General features: G+C 45.4%; 1 protein-coding gene across 1 annotated transcript in view; it reads right to left on the bottom strand.

Annotated features, from left to right (window-relative positions):
- Positions 1 to 2,711: 2,711 nt before the first annotated feature.
- The window catches only part of GAB3 (GRB2 associated binding protein 3), a 65,671-nt gene continuing 53,909 nt past the window's right edge, over positions 2,712 to 14,473 (bottom strand). The window contains exons 5-10 of the mRNA XM_083876298.1: positions 13,329 to 13,384; positions 12,004 to 12,244; positions 10,809 to 10,890; positions 9,105 to 9,207; positions 7,767 to 7,880; positions 2,712 to 6,744 (exon numbers count right to left, since the gene is read on the bottom strand). Of these exons, the coding sequence (XP_083732424.1) occupies positions 6,628 to 6,744; positions 7,767 to 7,880; positions 9,105 to 9,207; positions 10,809 to 10,890; positions 12,004 to 12,244; positions 13,329 to 13,384 (713 nt within the window). The 3' untranslated portion in view covers positions 2,712 to 6,627. The remainder of the gene's footprint in view (positions 6,745 to 7,766; positions 7,881 to 9,104; positions 9,208 to 10,808; positions 10,891 to 12,003; positions 12,245 to 13,328; positions 13,385 to 14,473) is intronic.

Raw genomic sequence — 14,473 nt, 5'->3', positions numbered from 1 at the left:
GTAGCAAACCCAGCCCTCTGAGGACAGCAGCACAGTCAAAAGCAATTCCAAGAAGCCTGAGCTCCTGGGCAAAGAATGGAGCATTTCTGAATGAAGGCACAAACTGAACTGCAACAACCACCAGGAACACATGCAATGAAAACACCCCCTCAAACTGCCCCCAGCTTTAAAGGCCTCAGTGTGAGCCCACCAGAGAGCAAGGGCTTTTCAGGCTCTTCCACAGTGATGGATATGCCAATGCCAAGATCTGAAAGCTGTCAGAGCAGAATGTTGGGGCTGTTTAACAATGAGCTTATGCTAAAATCGGATATGAAAGGAAAGTCAAAGTAGAACAAAACAGGACAGTGAGTGAAAAGTTGGGTCGCTCCCTGCTCGTTCCTGCATTACAACAGGGCCGGGATCAGCTCCCCAGGTGGGGATGGGCTGAGCCTCTGCCAGTGCTTCCTTTGTGCAGGATGTGCTACCCCTGGCTCCCAGTGTGCTCCCATAAATATGTATAACCCCACAGCCCAGTCCCTCTGCACGCTCTGCCCTAAACAACTGCAAGAGGAGCTTTACATGCTGTTTGATGGGGAAATGCAGATCTCAAGACCTGTCAAAACACAGTGTGAAGCCTGCATAAGTTGGTAGCAAAAGTGCAGGACTAAGGACCCCACAAATTCAGTGTTTCTGCTACTGCCACTGGCCTGGGGGGAGTCTCTGTCCTGCAAAGCCCACATGAAAAATTGGAAATGAAGTATGGCTCTGTTGCTAAAACTCTTGGAGATCTCCTGGAGAGAAACGAGCTGTATCACCACTGTGGCCTTGAGTTGATCCAGAGCCCAAGGACTATGAAGGAATGGCTGTTTCTCAGGCAGATGCTCTACTGAGCAGGCCCAGCTAAAAAGGACCAAAGCAATTGCACTTCAACCAAAAAGAGGTGAAGAAACAAAAAAGCACTGGTCTGAAAGATTGGAAATTAGAAAAAGGTTGACAGAGCCTTATTCTAGGGCTCAGCTCAGCCTGCCAGAGCTCAGAAGAGTTTGGGCAATGCTCTCAGGAACATGATGTGATCCTTGGGGCTCTGCAGGACCTGGAGTTGGATTTCAACATTTGCTGTGGGTCTCTTCCAACTCAAGGTGTATTTTATGATTCTCTGATAGGGAATTGCTGCCTTTTTGGAGAGGTTTGTTTTTCATACCCCATGAAGATGACCTGGTGTTGCTACCTGGCTGGCTGCTCTGTGGCTTTTTGCTTCAGGGAAGTATTTGATGTGGTTTGAAATTGCAGATGTAACTAGAGGGGCCAGCCTCTATAGAGCCAAGTGCTTCCAAATCCAGACACTTTGCTGATAGTTTTTTCACATTATTATTGTTACTATCATCCAATGACTACAGTACTTTGCACGGAGGTGTGAGAAGTCTGAGGCTTTCCTGGCTCACTCCATGGTGGCAGGGCTGATGGTGGCTTTGATGCAGTTTTTCCCTCCCCAGGCTCTGGAGGAGGTGCAGTTGAGGGAGGTCTCTTTTCTGGGAAATGCTCTGTGATGAAAGGGCTCTGCTCTGCTGGGCAGAGGACACAGAAGAGCTGTGAATGGGCAGTCAGCCTTTATCTGACCTTTTAATTTGTCTGACCTGCCCTCCCTCGAAGACCAAACACAAAATGTCACCGAGTTCCCTTCTATCAAGGCTGCAGGCAAAGGCTTATCTGAGTCACAGTGTCTGTGTGTCTTGAGCTGTGCAGCCAAGTTTCCACCAGTGGCTCTGAGCCCTACACCTCCCTCCATCCACCACCGTGGGTCTCCAGCCAGCATTACAAAGCGTGCAGATCCAAAAGTGGCACTAGCCTGAGGCAATAAATAAACTATTTCCAAACTGCCTGGCTTGTTAGCAGCAAGGTTTGCTCAGCTCTGCTCCCATGGACTGCCCTGGCTCATCTTCCACATCCTGAGATGTGCACACTGAAAGGATCCCACGTCCCCACCTTGCTGCATGTGGAAACTACCCTACCAGCAACTCCACTCCTCAGCACAGGGCAATTAACCATTAATTTAACCAGGTTAAATAATAACTAGTCTTTGTATCCAAGCCCAGAGCATGTGCTGAATAAATTTGTGCTTGGTGGGTCAGGAGTTGTGGCCCCTTCCTGCCCCTTGGCTGTGGCAGCAGGGGTTGGGGCTGTGACTGGGGGCTGCAGCTCACCCTGTCTCAGGAGGACACAGACACTAGTCCAAGTCACAACTCCAGAGTTCTTTGTTATCCTGCAAATTATCTCCCTGATACACAGGCCTCTGACATTTGTTTGCAAATTTGTTTGAATTTGCATCCAAGTATTTTATGTGAACAAGTCACTGCCTAATAAGAGAATTAAAAAATGGAAAAAAGTATTAAATGAAAAATGTGGGAGTTGATCCTATGAGTGCCTTCACTTATCAAAATAATTAAAGATCACAGCTACCTTTTATATTAATTTATTAGAAAAAAAGATACAGTTTAATGTGCAAATATATACACCAAACATTACATGAAACATGAGGAAGGTGAGGCCCTTCCCTCTAGCAATGACTTGTCCCTTAGTAACAGAGATGACTGTTTAATGCTTCCCCACAGATTTACAAATACAAAAAAAAAAAAAAAAGTATAATGCTTCATTTGCACAAGAAAAATTTATTTTTATTGGAAAAAAAAAAATATCCTGGCTCTGACATGGCAAATATCTGTTATTTTGGTGGCTTTTATTTTTTTTTTTAACCTGAGCGAGTTTTGCGGAACGGGGGGGACAAAGGGAAGGCATTGCCCTGTGCTTCATTCTCATCACAGCATCTGATGGTCTTTGAGTTACTAAACTTCTGAATCCCTGCAACTCCAAAATCTGCAACTAGGATGGAGTTAGTGACAATGAAGAAAGCAGGTGCTACCACTGGCAAGGCGAGCTGCCTGGAAACACCTCGTGCCTCTCTCGTGGCTGCTGGCATTTCTCAGATCAAGTGTCCATTTCTGCCAGTAAGGAAATTAATGCTGCCTCCTGTCATAAATTAAAATGTAGTTTTGTCCAAAAAGCAAATGAGTCGTGGACCTGCTAGGCCTTGGTCAGATGTGGGGTCATTGAAGGACAGAGTAAGGCCATGTTAAACACATCCAGCTGATGGTCCCAACAATAACCACAGGACTCAAAGCACTGAGCCTGGTTGTTTTCCACCTCATCCTGCAACCAAGCTTCATCCAGGGTGACATTCCCAATTAAACCAAAACTGTTGTGCTCATCCAGCCCTCTCCCCATTCTGAGCAAGAGGCCCCAGCAGTGCTGGAGAAGGCACTACAATACCTGGGCTGGGCAATGCCAACTCCCTCAGCAGTTTGCCAAGGGACCACTGGCCACTGTGCTCATTTTAGGTGCAGAGCCTCTCTCTGCATCAGCTCTCACCACACTTTTGAAGAAAATACATGCAAATAACCCATGGCAAAAAGAGGACACCATCAGGAGCGTGGCTGGCTGGCCCCAGAGCTCTCTGGCCTGGGCTGTATTTTCAGAAAACCTGACTCAGTTTTCAGGTTTTCCCTCCTCCTTGGCCAAGGGATTAGGATTTAAAGACAGATTTAACTGATTTAACTCTTTTTTGCCCTGTAACACTCCTCCACTCCCACCAGTTGGCTCAAGGGGGTCTGGCCCACAGGTTTGTCAGTCATGGCTGCTGCAGCTCCTTCACACCCAAATCCTTAGTGGTGAGGTGGCCACAGCAGATTTGCCCTTTGCCATCCTCCCACCAGCCTCCTCCTCTTTACCCTCTTTCAAGTATTGTGGAATTTGACCAAAACAAAAGAAAAAAAATAGCCTTTGAGAAGGACTGCTCTGCTTTTTTTTTTTTTTTTTTTTTTTTTTTTTTTTTTTTTTTTTTTTTTTTTTCCCAGTATTTTTTAAATTGCTCCTGTTTCATGTGTTGTATTTGCACAAGAATGTACATCACGGGCCCTGGAGCAGCAGGTGGAAACAGAGGTTACATGAAAAATTGCATTAAACCCTCAAATTTAGCTCTTAATTAAAAGTGAAAGTTAGAAACCAGTGAGCAGCATTTGATCAAGATAAGAGTGTTGTGAGGGCAAGCAGGGGACACAGGAAGTTGAAAGGGGCCATTCTCATCTGAGGACAGTCCCAGTCAAGCTAAATGTTTATGTCCTTTTAGGGCAGTAAAAATCCAGATACAGCTCTTTCGTCTCTAAACTCCTGAATGATCCCTTAACCAGGTTTGTTGAACTGTCAATATTTTTACAATAAACTAGAACAACAAGCGAGTCAGTGGCCTCCAATAACTTGGTGCTTTTCCCACTTCAGAAGATTTTCTGACACCGTGAAAGGAAACACTGCAGTCAAACATGAGCTGATCTGTGTGTGATTCTGATCTGCAGTAGCAGAACATAACTTCACTCACCCTTTGTGGAGATTGGCTGTAATTTAAAACACTTTTTAGCTGGTCTTTCAACCCTTTCAGTACATCAGAAATACCAAGAGCTTTCAGCAACACAGAATAACACCTGCGTTGTAACAAATTGTTCTGTTCTTTTGCACTTTGAAAGAAAGGCAATTCTTCTGAGCAGAAAGGCAAAGGTCTCAACATCCATGGCCCTTCCATGCTTCCTCTGTGCAGGTCCAGCTCTCCCCTGCCTCCTCCCCAAATGCCCTGTCCCTGTCACAGGATCACTTCCAGGGCGTGGGTGCTCATAGATCTGCTAAATCAGTTAAGAGGGCAAAACAGCTGGGTTTTAACAAACTGAATTTCACACCAGACAGACAAGGAATATATATCAAAAAGTTGGAATTATTTTCAAAATTTTTATGAACATCAACTTTCATTTGAGAGCTTTGGTGGGGAGGGGGAGGAGCAGAGTAGGAGGAACAGCAGGTTCAGCAGTCTGCAGGACTAACCCTGGTTTTCCAAGCAGCTCTAGCCCGGGACACTTCATGCCCAGTTTGCCCCAGTCAGTGAAGGTGCTGGTGAACCTCGTTCTTGCAGGGTAACCTAGTGAGATCCTGGTCACCACAGATCCCCAGGGGCTGGGCTAACAAACCAGTGAGACTTGCAAGCCCTTCAGCTCTCTTGAGGTAGGAGGAAAACTGTGTTTCTGTTTGCTCTGCTGCCTCTCCCCCTCCCAGAGTGCCTGAACCATGGGAGCACACGGGGTGTAGGGAGGAGGCTGAGCAGGAGCCTTGAAATGCCTTGAAATGGTTTCTGCAATGACATTTCTATGACCTCTGTTGGTAGATCAGAATTTTTAGGATGGGTTACAGCAATGCAAGGTGGTAACAACAGGCACAGGAAGGGAGGCCAGTGAGTTGGCACTGTCAGAGGAGAAATCTTTCTGTCTGTCTGTCTGTCTCTCTGTGTTGACAGGGTCAGACCTCTTATGGCTACTGGGACTCATCTAGAGGAGCAAAGGCTGTGAGCCCAAATCCAGTGTGGGTCACTCAGCATCACTGCCTGCTCCCACCAGTGTGCCTCTGTAAAATAAAGACGGCAGCCGAGCATTTCAAGTGAAACATTTTATAAACTGTACACACATGTTATCCTGAGATAGTGCCGGTAACAAGTCCCAAGGTAGATGAGTTTCCTGAGCCCAGAGGTCCCCACGCTGTGTGAGCACATTGTTGTCCTGTTTTGGCAGGCTCAGAGCATGCTGCACTTCCTAATGCTTTTTTATTTTGGGGTGAGTCTAGTGAAACAATCGGGTTGACGACTGCTCCCAGCAATTCCAATGGCATTTCTCCTGCCCTGCAGATAAAAGCAGTCTTGATACTCCGCCAGCTCTCTTGAGGCTTGCAGAAACAGGCTCACAGCTTCCCTTTCTATTTTATTTTGGCCAGCCAAGAGCTGTGTGGCTGCAGCCTCCTACCAGAAGAGCAGCTGTGTTGTGCCAAAGACACTTCCCAAGACAGGGGAGAAAACATCAGTAGGAATCAGACAGAAAAGTGACAAGTATGAGCCACAATGGAGGGAAGAAGCTGAACACCATGACCTTCATCCAGAGGGTCAAAGACCATGCATTCCAGTTGCATGGGTATGTAGTCCTGTTTTGAGTTCTGACAGCATCAGCTCACAGCCAGAACATCTAAACCCGGGGGGAAAAATATTTTTCAAAATTCTCTTTGCTTAAGCACTATATATTCAAAAAGTTCTTTTTATTGTTTCAGTATTTTAGCCCTTAGTTGATTAGTCACCAAAACCTGTCAGATGCCTGCTGCCATAAAGGCACTCTGAGCACCTGCAGCATTTGTAGGAATATAAAAAAATAGCTTTAGCAACTAGGAATTATGCAACAGAAGGAGAAGGCAGGACGAACTAGATTAATACAACTTGTAGTGGATTTGTTAACGTTAAGTGTATGACTCTGTTGCAGAATCATGCCAGAAAATGGTACCATGTAGCATAACTGGTAAAGGGCAGGAAAAAGGCTAATGCATTACTTCAGTCATCAGTGAACCACTCACTCACACAACATCCTTCTTTCAGCAGGAATCAGAGGTTTCCAGTAAAAATGCCTCCACAGACTGTAAGCATCTTACAGCTCTCTCTGCCTTCGAGCTCTACTGTGATAGCTGCTTCATTAACATTGTGGTTCCAGTGCAAAAAAAACCCCTCCAGATCCCAAATCTTCTTTAAACTTTTGATTGTCTTTCATCTGTCCACTCCTGCTTAGTGTTCTGTAAAGCTTGAGTCTTCTGTTCATCTACCTGGACATAGTCCACTCTCTGTTCCTCAGACAGAAAAGGTTTCTATGGGACAGAGAGGAAAAAAAAAAACACCAATGTTTTAATTTTCAGGTTGAAAAGGGGTACTAGTGAAACTTAAGCTTCATTTTCTGTTCTCCCTTTCCCTCCTTCCTTGATTGCTTCCCTTCACCTTGAAGCCCACAGTGACATCCGCTGACAAAAGCATTGCTTTACAGCCTGCTTTAGCTGTAATTATCCATCTGCCACCCTGTCACTCAGCCCAGCACTGCAAGCCAGGGACACATGATGTACTGGCTATTTCCATGCAGATCATCATTCTCTCCTCATCTGAGGAGATCTAAACCTGATCAAAAATCTAAACTGATTTTCGATACAGGGAGGGCTTAAATGCGAAAGGTTCAGAGCCTTGAGTCTTTTGCATCTGGGAGTATTGGCTGATGGGGAAAATGATACACAGGACATAAAATGATCCCAAGTGACAGCAGTTCATTGTTCTGCAGTGGTACCTACCCACCACCCAGGCAGGTTAGAAGTTCTTTGGAACAAGGAATGTATTTTCTCAGCATTGCAAAGGAAATTGAGATGGTTTTGGTGATGCAAGAACAAAGATGCACATTTTGCCAGATTGTAAGAGATGGTACAGTTTTACCCCCACGAATTTACCATGGGCTGCAAACTTGTTACTGCAAAGAGATTTGGGGGAAAACTAGCAGAAAAGGCTTTGTGGAGACTGGATGAAAATGAAGGAGCATGCAGAGATCCTGCAAGCATCAACTCACTTGCCCAGCAGCCCTCGTGGCTGCACTTCCCAGTGCAGTCTCACCCCCTGTGCTGAAGCTTGTGTGAGCAGCATCCCTGTGAGTCTCACTAAGGACACCTTGTCAGCACCCTCACCATGCTTTCATCACATCAATCTTGAGCCTGACACAAATACAGTCAGCTGGAAACACCACTGCCTTTATCATAGCACTTGGGGCATCTAGCAGAGTGTGACCCTGAGTCTAGATTTTCTCCCAGCAGACAAAAGGACAGGAGGCTGAGGGGTTTTTCAGATGGGCTCGTACCTTCTGCACAGGGGATGGGGAAGCAGAGTTAAAATCCAGTGCTAAGTAATCAAGGTTAGATTTCCTTGTCCATGGGAAAGCACCACTGTATGGAGATGTGGCCTGTCTGTGTTCCTGTCAGGAAAGAAGAAAAACTTTTAATGCCCTAAAAACATGATCCTAGAAGGAAACGGGATCACAGCTGTGAGTTGGGAGATTTTCCTGACAGAATGGGAATTAGGACAGTCAGGGCCCACAAAATATTCTGGGCCAAGGGGGCATTTGGTTACTAACCAAACAACACTGATAATTGTGGGATGGCATAAAGAAACCATGAGTCTCTTTTTCTTCTGATAATTCTGGCAAAACAAATTAAACAGGCTGCTTTACACTCAATTTTATCAAGAAGGACTTCTTCAGATTCTCAATCCAAGCCCTTGGAATGCTCAGGTTTTCAGGGGTGCCTACTTAAACATCCTCATTCAATGAATTTTAAGAAATTGTGAAGATTCAGTTCAAATCTAGAAACTGAAAATTATTCTCATAAAATCACAGATAACCACAAACATATGACAGGAATGGTTACAACTGGAACTGCCCTCTTGAACAGATTTCAGTCTGGTAGACATGTGGGTTAAAATTTGAAACTATGGTTCAAATGTAGACTGTGGTCAGTTTTGCAATATATTTTTATAGCTATTGGTATTGGGCTTTGGCTATGGAGCAGACCTGTAGACACTGGCTCAGATGAATGGATTTGAGATCCATTTCCACCTAAAATTCAAAGTAAAATGAGATTCTGATCTTTGGCAAGATATGGCTAAAGAGTAAATGAAAAAAAGGAAGACACAAAGCCAGATGTTCTTCTTTCATGGGATGGGAAGTGGGGTTAGTGCCACCAGCCAAAGCAGAAGCAATGAGACTTTAATGGGAGCTCTGTTTCTGCACAATATTTGGTGTGTTTCTTTAGGAAGTGCACTAACAGCTTGCTGTTATTTCCTAGGAGATTTTGCAAGGCACACTTTCTAAAAGGTGAAAAGATTTAATTTTCCTTTGTCTTAGTGAGTTCTCATGTAAATATGGCTGATCCCTGTGATCTCTTGGAACTGCTCAGCAACATTCGTGGGCGAACAGCTGAGTCCTGCAGAGCAGGAAAAGGGCTCCCCTTATCTCTCTGTAAATTGGGCCCAGTGTCTTGGGTTTAAAACCATCTCACCATTTGAAAAAAGGAAAAACAAACCAGAAGGCAAAGGACAAACCTCCTCAACGTTTTTTCCCTTAGAAAACAAACTTCTGCATTCTCCATCAATGTGACAGAGCAGGATAAAGCAAAGGATGGCTGTGTGAAAATGACATTACCATATGAATGTAACTTTCTTCCTCTTCCCCGGAAACTGAATTGGCAAATATTCTTGCTGAATTAATACAGTCTCTTTCTGGTGAGATAAAGCTCATTCGATTGCTATGAAGGAAAACACAGGAGAGGTTAAAGAAGCATCTTACAGATGCACTGAAATGAAGCCAAAGCCTCAAACAGTCCATATGGTGAATAAACTCACACTAAGCCTGTGGCCTTTATGGGGAGGATGTCCAAAGCCACTCCTTAGCTCTAGAAATAATGTGCTATATTGCTGACTGATTTTGTTAATTTCTTTTTTCTCTGGGATTTATGAAAATTTTCTATCTGGTATGACAGAAAGCATAAAACATTGAAGCAATTCTCTATCAAGGGGCACGGAGCCATCATTCATTTGGGTAATAATGGGGGCAGTTACTTGGCTGTGCAGGTATCCATATTTTGGAGACTGATGTGAGTTTATCAGCTGCTGGAGGCACACACAGAGGATCTGGGTCTGGCTTTGTACACCATGACAGCACCTGCCACCCGTGCTGTGGGATGGCTGTGACTCAGCCCCTGCACAAGGAAATCTATCCCATCAGCACAACCCTCAGAGGTGCATGTGGACAAATTACCCCAGGCAAGCACAATGGGCTTGGTTAATAGGAAATTAACTGCCTCTCCGTGCAGCATGGACAGTACAACTCCTTTTGCTGTATTAGTTTTGGGTGTAACTTTTTTTTTTTTTTTGGTTAGTGTAAAACATGCAAAGTCACCCTAAGCTCGTTGTTCCTCAGGACTCTGCCCTGTGTCAGCACTGATTAACCCAAGTGCTCTGGCAAGGCTGCTGGGGAGGCAGGGTAGTGCCTTTCCCTAACAGGCAGCACCAAGGGGCTTAACCAGCCTTGCAGTGGATGTGAGAGAGGGCTCCGCAATGAGAAACTGCTCATCCTGTGTCTCTTTTGCCCTTCAGCCTGAAATGGGGTAGTGGAAATGCCCTGTCTGGCACTCATGCCAGCAAAACCCCACATTTCCTGGAGTGCCTGGGGTGTGCAGAGGAGGCTGATGGCAATTTCTGGCTTTTGCATGTACACTTCAGCACAGCTGCTTTTTCTTTTGTGCCAAGACCCCCCCCCCCAGCCAGCAGGCTGTAGTCCTCTCCTCCTCATAAGTTCCCTGAAGATGAGTCTTCTGCTGCCCTGGGAGCTCAACAGTATCATCTGTTCATACTACCTGGCCTTTGGGATCAAAAGCATTTGTTTTACCAACAACTGATTTCTAATGACTAAAGGCCATGCCAAAATTTCAAGCCTGGATTTCTGTGTGGCAATGCAGAATTCTACACCCAGTCTACACTTCAGGCAGATTTTTGTGTGATCTGGGTCTCCTTTGCTGTATTAATTTTCAGGAGCAAAAATGGCTCTGTCACAGTTTAGGCACACCAAGGTTTTAGGCCTCACAGCAGCCACACCAGAGTGCAGAGCAACTCCAGGCTGTTTAAAAGCAACCTTTAAACCACAATGCTGAATTCTCTGGAGCTGCCCATCGTGAGCTCTGCGTTTTGGAGACAGCAAAAGCCTGGGGGATACTGAAAAGAACCTTGGGGAACTTTTTGTTTGTGGACTTTGCCAGGAATCTTTCTTGTGGGATGGGATAAGTAGTTTTTAACTCCGTTTCACAGTGATGCTCAGAGGATTGGAATGGCAGGTTTCTGGTTGACTTACTAAGGCACAGTCCACATCCTGGTCACGGCAGCATGCTCCCGGATTGTGGAGAGGTTCCTCAGGTCCAGAGGAGGTGGTCGTGCTGCAAGTAAACACAAAAGGTACTGTGTTCTCAATGAAAAGTGCAGACTGCTTAGAAAAATGCAGTTTTGCATTAACAGAAAGAAACTAACAGAGTATTTCACAGAGCATAACCAAGACAGGAATCAGTAACAAATGACCTCTTAGGTCAGTGCTGGGAAACAAAGTCCCCCAGTCACCCTAAAATAACACAATAAATAGAGTGGGCATAAAGAGACCAAATGCTGCACAAGATACATATAGTTGCCCCAAATATGCTCTGGATATGCTGCCTTGGCAGGTTCAGCCTACAGGTTACAACAGGTTTTGGATTCTCTTCTAAACAAAAAGGTCCTATACATCGGGATCAGGATCATTCCTGTCACCACTCAATGTACATGTGCCCACCATTCTCAAAACCTTTTAAGAAAGGATATGAGTTTGCTTTTCTTTATGGCAATGGTCCAATGTCCATCCTCACTTCACAGCAGCACTGCCTGAACCAATTTCTGAGTAACCCTGTGGCTCTGCAATCCTTAGAGCTTCATCATAGGCTAGGTTTAGGCATTTCTCCACTTCAAAGCTGAATTTTGTCCCCAGTATATTCTCTGGAAGTGCAACCCAGATTTCGAACATGCCATGAAAACCAGGAGTGGAAAACTACCATCAGCAAAAGCATCTGCAGAAATTTCCTAATTAAACTAAGGCAGCTGTGCCTACCCAATAGAGGTTGAACCAACAGCTAACACACCAAGTCTGAGTACTTGAGTGTTTGGATGTCCCATTCCTGGCAGGTCAGAGAGCTGCTGAGACAGGAGTACATGTGCTTCAGAGTGGCAGGATTTAGTCTGCTGTCTCCCAGGCTACTTTGGCTGTTTGCAGTCACAGGGAAAAGCCAGGCACTGTGCTTGTGCAGCCACCTGGGCTTTGACTGCAACAGCAGCTGTGGAAGCTCTTCCTCCACTCAGAAACCGCCCTGCAAGCACATCCTAGGCTGTAACTCACTCACATAGCATTTCAACCCCTCCTCCAGAGAGGTAATCACGTTAAGACATGTGAGAACACTACCAAAGGAGGTCACTCACATCCCCACCACCAGAGCCCCCCAGGCTTTGCACTTTAGGTCTGGCCTTACACTTCCTCCGAGGCTTGAGGTCCCGGTTCACTGGAGGGGGCTCCACGTCAGAAGGAAGCTCAGGCAGAGGGCTGCTGAGTTTTTCAGTGCTGACCACGGGGAAGGTGAAGGTGGCTGAAGCAGGACTCATGGGGATGTATCCATCAGGGGAGCAGTCGGAGGGAGAGGTGCTGGGGCGCATGGGCACGTAGCTGTCCTCTGTGCTGTCTGCAGCTGAGCACAGCGGGGAGAACCGGCACGGCTGAGGGCAAAGGGAGACAGAAACTTTCCATTAATGCACAGCCAGGAGTTGCTGTGGACTGGGAACACACCTGAGCTGAGCCCAGGACAGAGGTGCTCTGCTGGGGCCTTTCAGAGACGCACAAGATGCAGCAACAAGACACAAACGTTCAGTTCAGGTGAGTGCTCCGGCTCTGAGCAGTCTGTGCTGAGCTCTGCAAGTCACTGCTGGAACCCAGAACCAAACTGATTGGCGACTTTATTGCTTAAATCCTCCAGCTTCAGGGAGGCTGCACTTGCTCTCACAGCAGTAATTCTATAAAATGAGAGAGGATCCTGAATACAAAAAGAAATCTGAAAGGAGAACACCTGATGAACTGGACTTTGGCAAATGTGGAAACAGAGAGAGCAGACACAGACCTACAACTCACTTCTGGTCACTGAGGATTAGCATTGGAAAATCACTTCATGCAGGTTAGTGCTGGCTAAGTGGTGAGGGGGATCGATTACAATCCTTGCAAGCTTTCAAAAAGGAGAAAAATATAAGTTGCCCACCACCAGCAAAGGATCTTCCACAGAAGACAACACCCAGCAGCAGGCAGGAGACCGGCTGTGTGATGTGAGATGGTGCGGCTTGGAATTGTGTCTGTCAAAGGCTGAGGCAGGAAGTTGTGGACTGACAGAGCCTTCAATCAGAGACACTTTGAAAGCAGACACTTTCCAAAGTCCTAAAGAAGAGATATCCCTCAGGACCATGAAGTGAAAGGCTTCTTTAGACCACTTTTTCAAGGATAAGCCATTTGCTCTGGTGCTCTTGGTCAACACTTTAATTCTTGAGGCTGCTGGTAACCTTTTTCATTACAGACCCAACTTCGTCTGCTTTAAAAACAGGGTGCTCAGTATTGAGGACTCTCCCTCCCTCTTCTCTCAAAGGCTGCCTGAGGCCACAAAGCAGCCAACACAGGAGTTGCCCAAAGCCAGGCACTTTTTCAATTTTTTTAAATTCTTCTGCTGAACAGAGGAGAGGAATGATTGAATATCAGGATGTGAAGTGTTTCACTCTGAAGTTTATGTGCCAGTGTTTTAAATTTGTGCAGAGTACTCACCAAATTCAAGCTAAGCCTCTTATCTCGACTTCTTAAGGAACTGCCTTCCATGTCTGCTGCAAGGGAAAAAAAAGTGATTAAAAATGGGATAATGCAGTGCAACCTTACAGAGATAATTCTGGAGTAAAACACATGCCTCTAAAATAATTGGAGTTTTATAAAGATTCCATAACTCCTAAATGAGGAAATACAATGACACGTAAGACCAGATCCAACTCAGCAGCACTTCAAGAGTGATTATATCTATTTTAAGTATGATGAAACCAAGGAACCTGTTCATGTATAATCCAGCTGTAACTTATGCTTCCTGTAACACAAGCAGTTGGGGAAAAAGGCTGGTGTGGGAGCAAGCAAGCAAGAATTTAAATGCAGCTCCTGCTCTAGTTGTTCTCTGTTTTCCCATCTGTCAAATTGGGGAAATCATATGAAAGGGGCTATTACAGATAATATTATTTCTTGGGTATTTATTTAGGAGCCTTTTAAGGTACCAGGGAAGCAATTGTTATTGTACAGAAAGTGGTGCGTGGGGGAAATTTAATGGTGGGAGAAAAATTCTTTGCTTTGTCATCCCAAAGTGCTGATGTGGTACAAGTGGCTCAGGGTGATGGGGAATGAACAACCAGAGAAAATCACCAGTCCCCCTCTCTCCTTGTGCACTTGGTTCTTTCTCTTGGCATAGGTCAATTTTATTTTCCAAACAGCAAAAGCCAAAAAACCCTAAGGTCCAGGATTCAGCACACAGAATGTGAAACCTCCAGCTGTGGGAGGTGCTTACAACCACCACCCTTTTCTGAAAAGGGATTTTCTGTGTAGAAAATGGATTTTCTATAGGAATGCCTTAAATCCCTGCAACCATATTAATCCATTCCCTGCTCTTATGGTGGAGATGTCAGTACTGCAGCTGGGGGGACATTTTTGGTGATACCAGCAAAAAAAGGCTGAACAAGAACAAATCAATTCTGTTAGTGCAGATACATATTGAGATAGACACAGTCACTGTCTTGAGACAGCTACATTTATTTATTGTGGCAAAAAGGCACAAGGCTGTGGCAGATGCCAGGATACAGCTCATCCTCCTTCATGGCACTTCCAACAGCTCATGCTGCTTTTACCCTGGGCTAATAATACCTGTGCACCTTCTGCAG

Source organism: Zosterops lateralis (assembly GCF_965231275.1).
Source record: "Zosterops lateralis genome assembly, chromosome: 21".
Taxonomy (NCBI): domain Eukaryota; kingdom Metazoa; phylum Chordata; class Aves; order Passeriformes; family Zosteropidae; genus Zosterops; species Zosterops lateralis.
The sequence above is the reverse complement of the archived record's forward strand: the minus strand, read 5'-3'. Positions and strand labels throughout refer to the sequence as shown.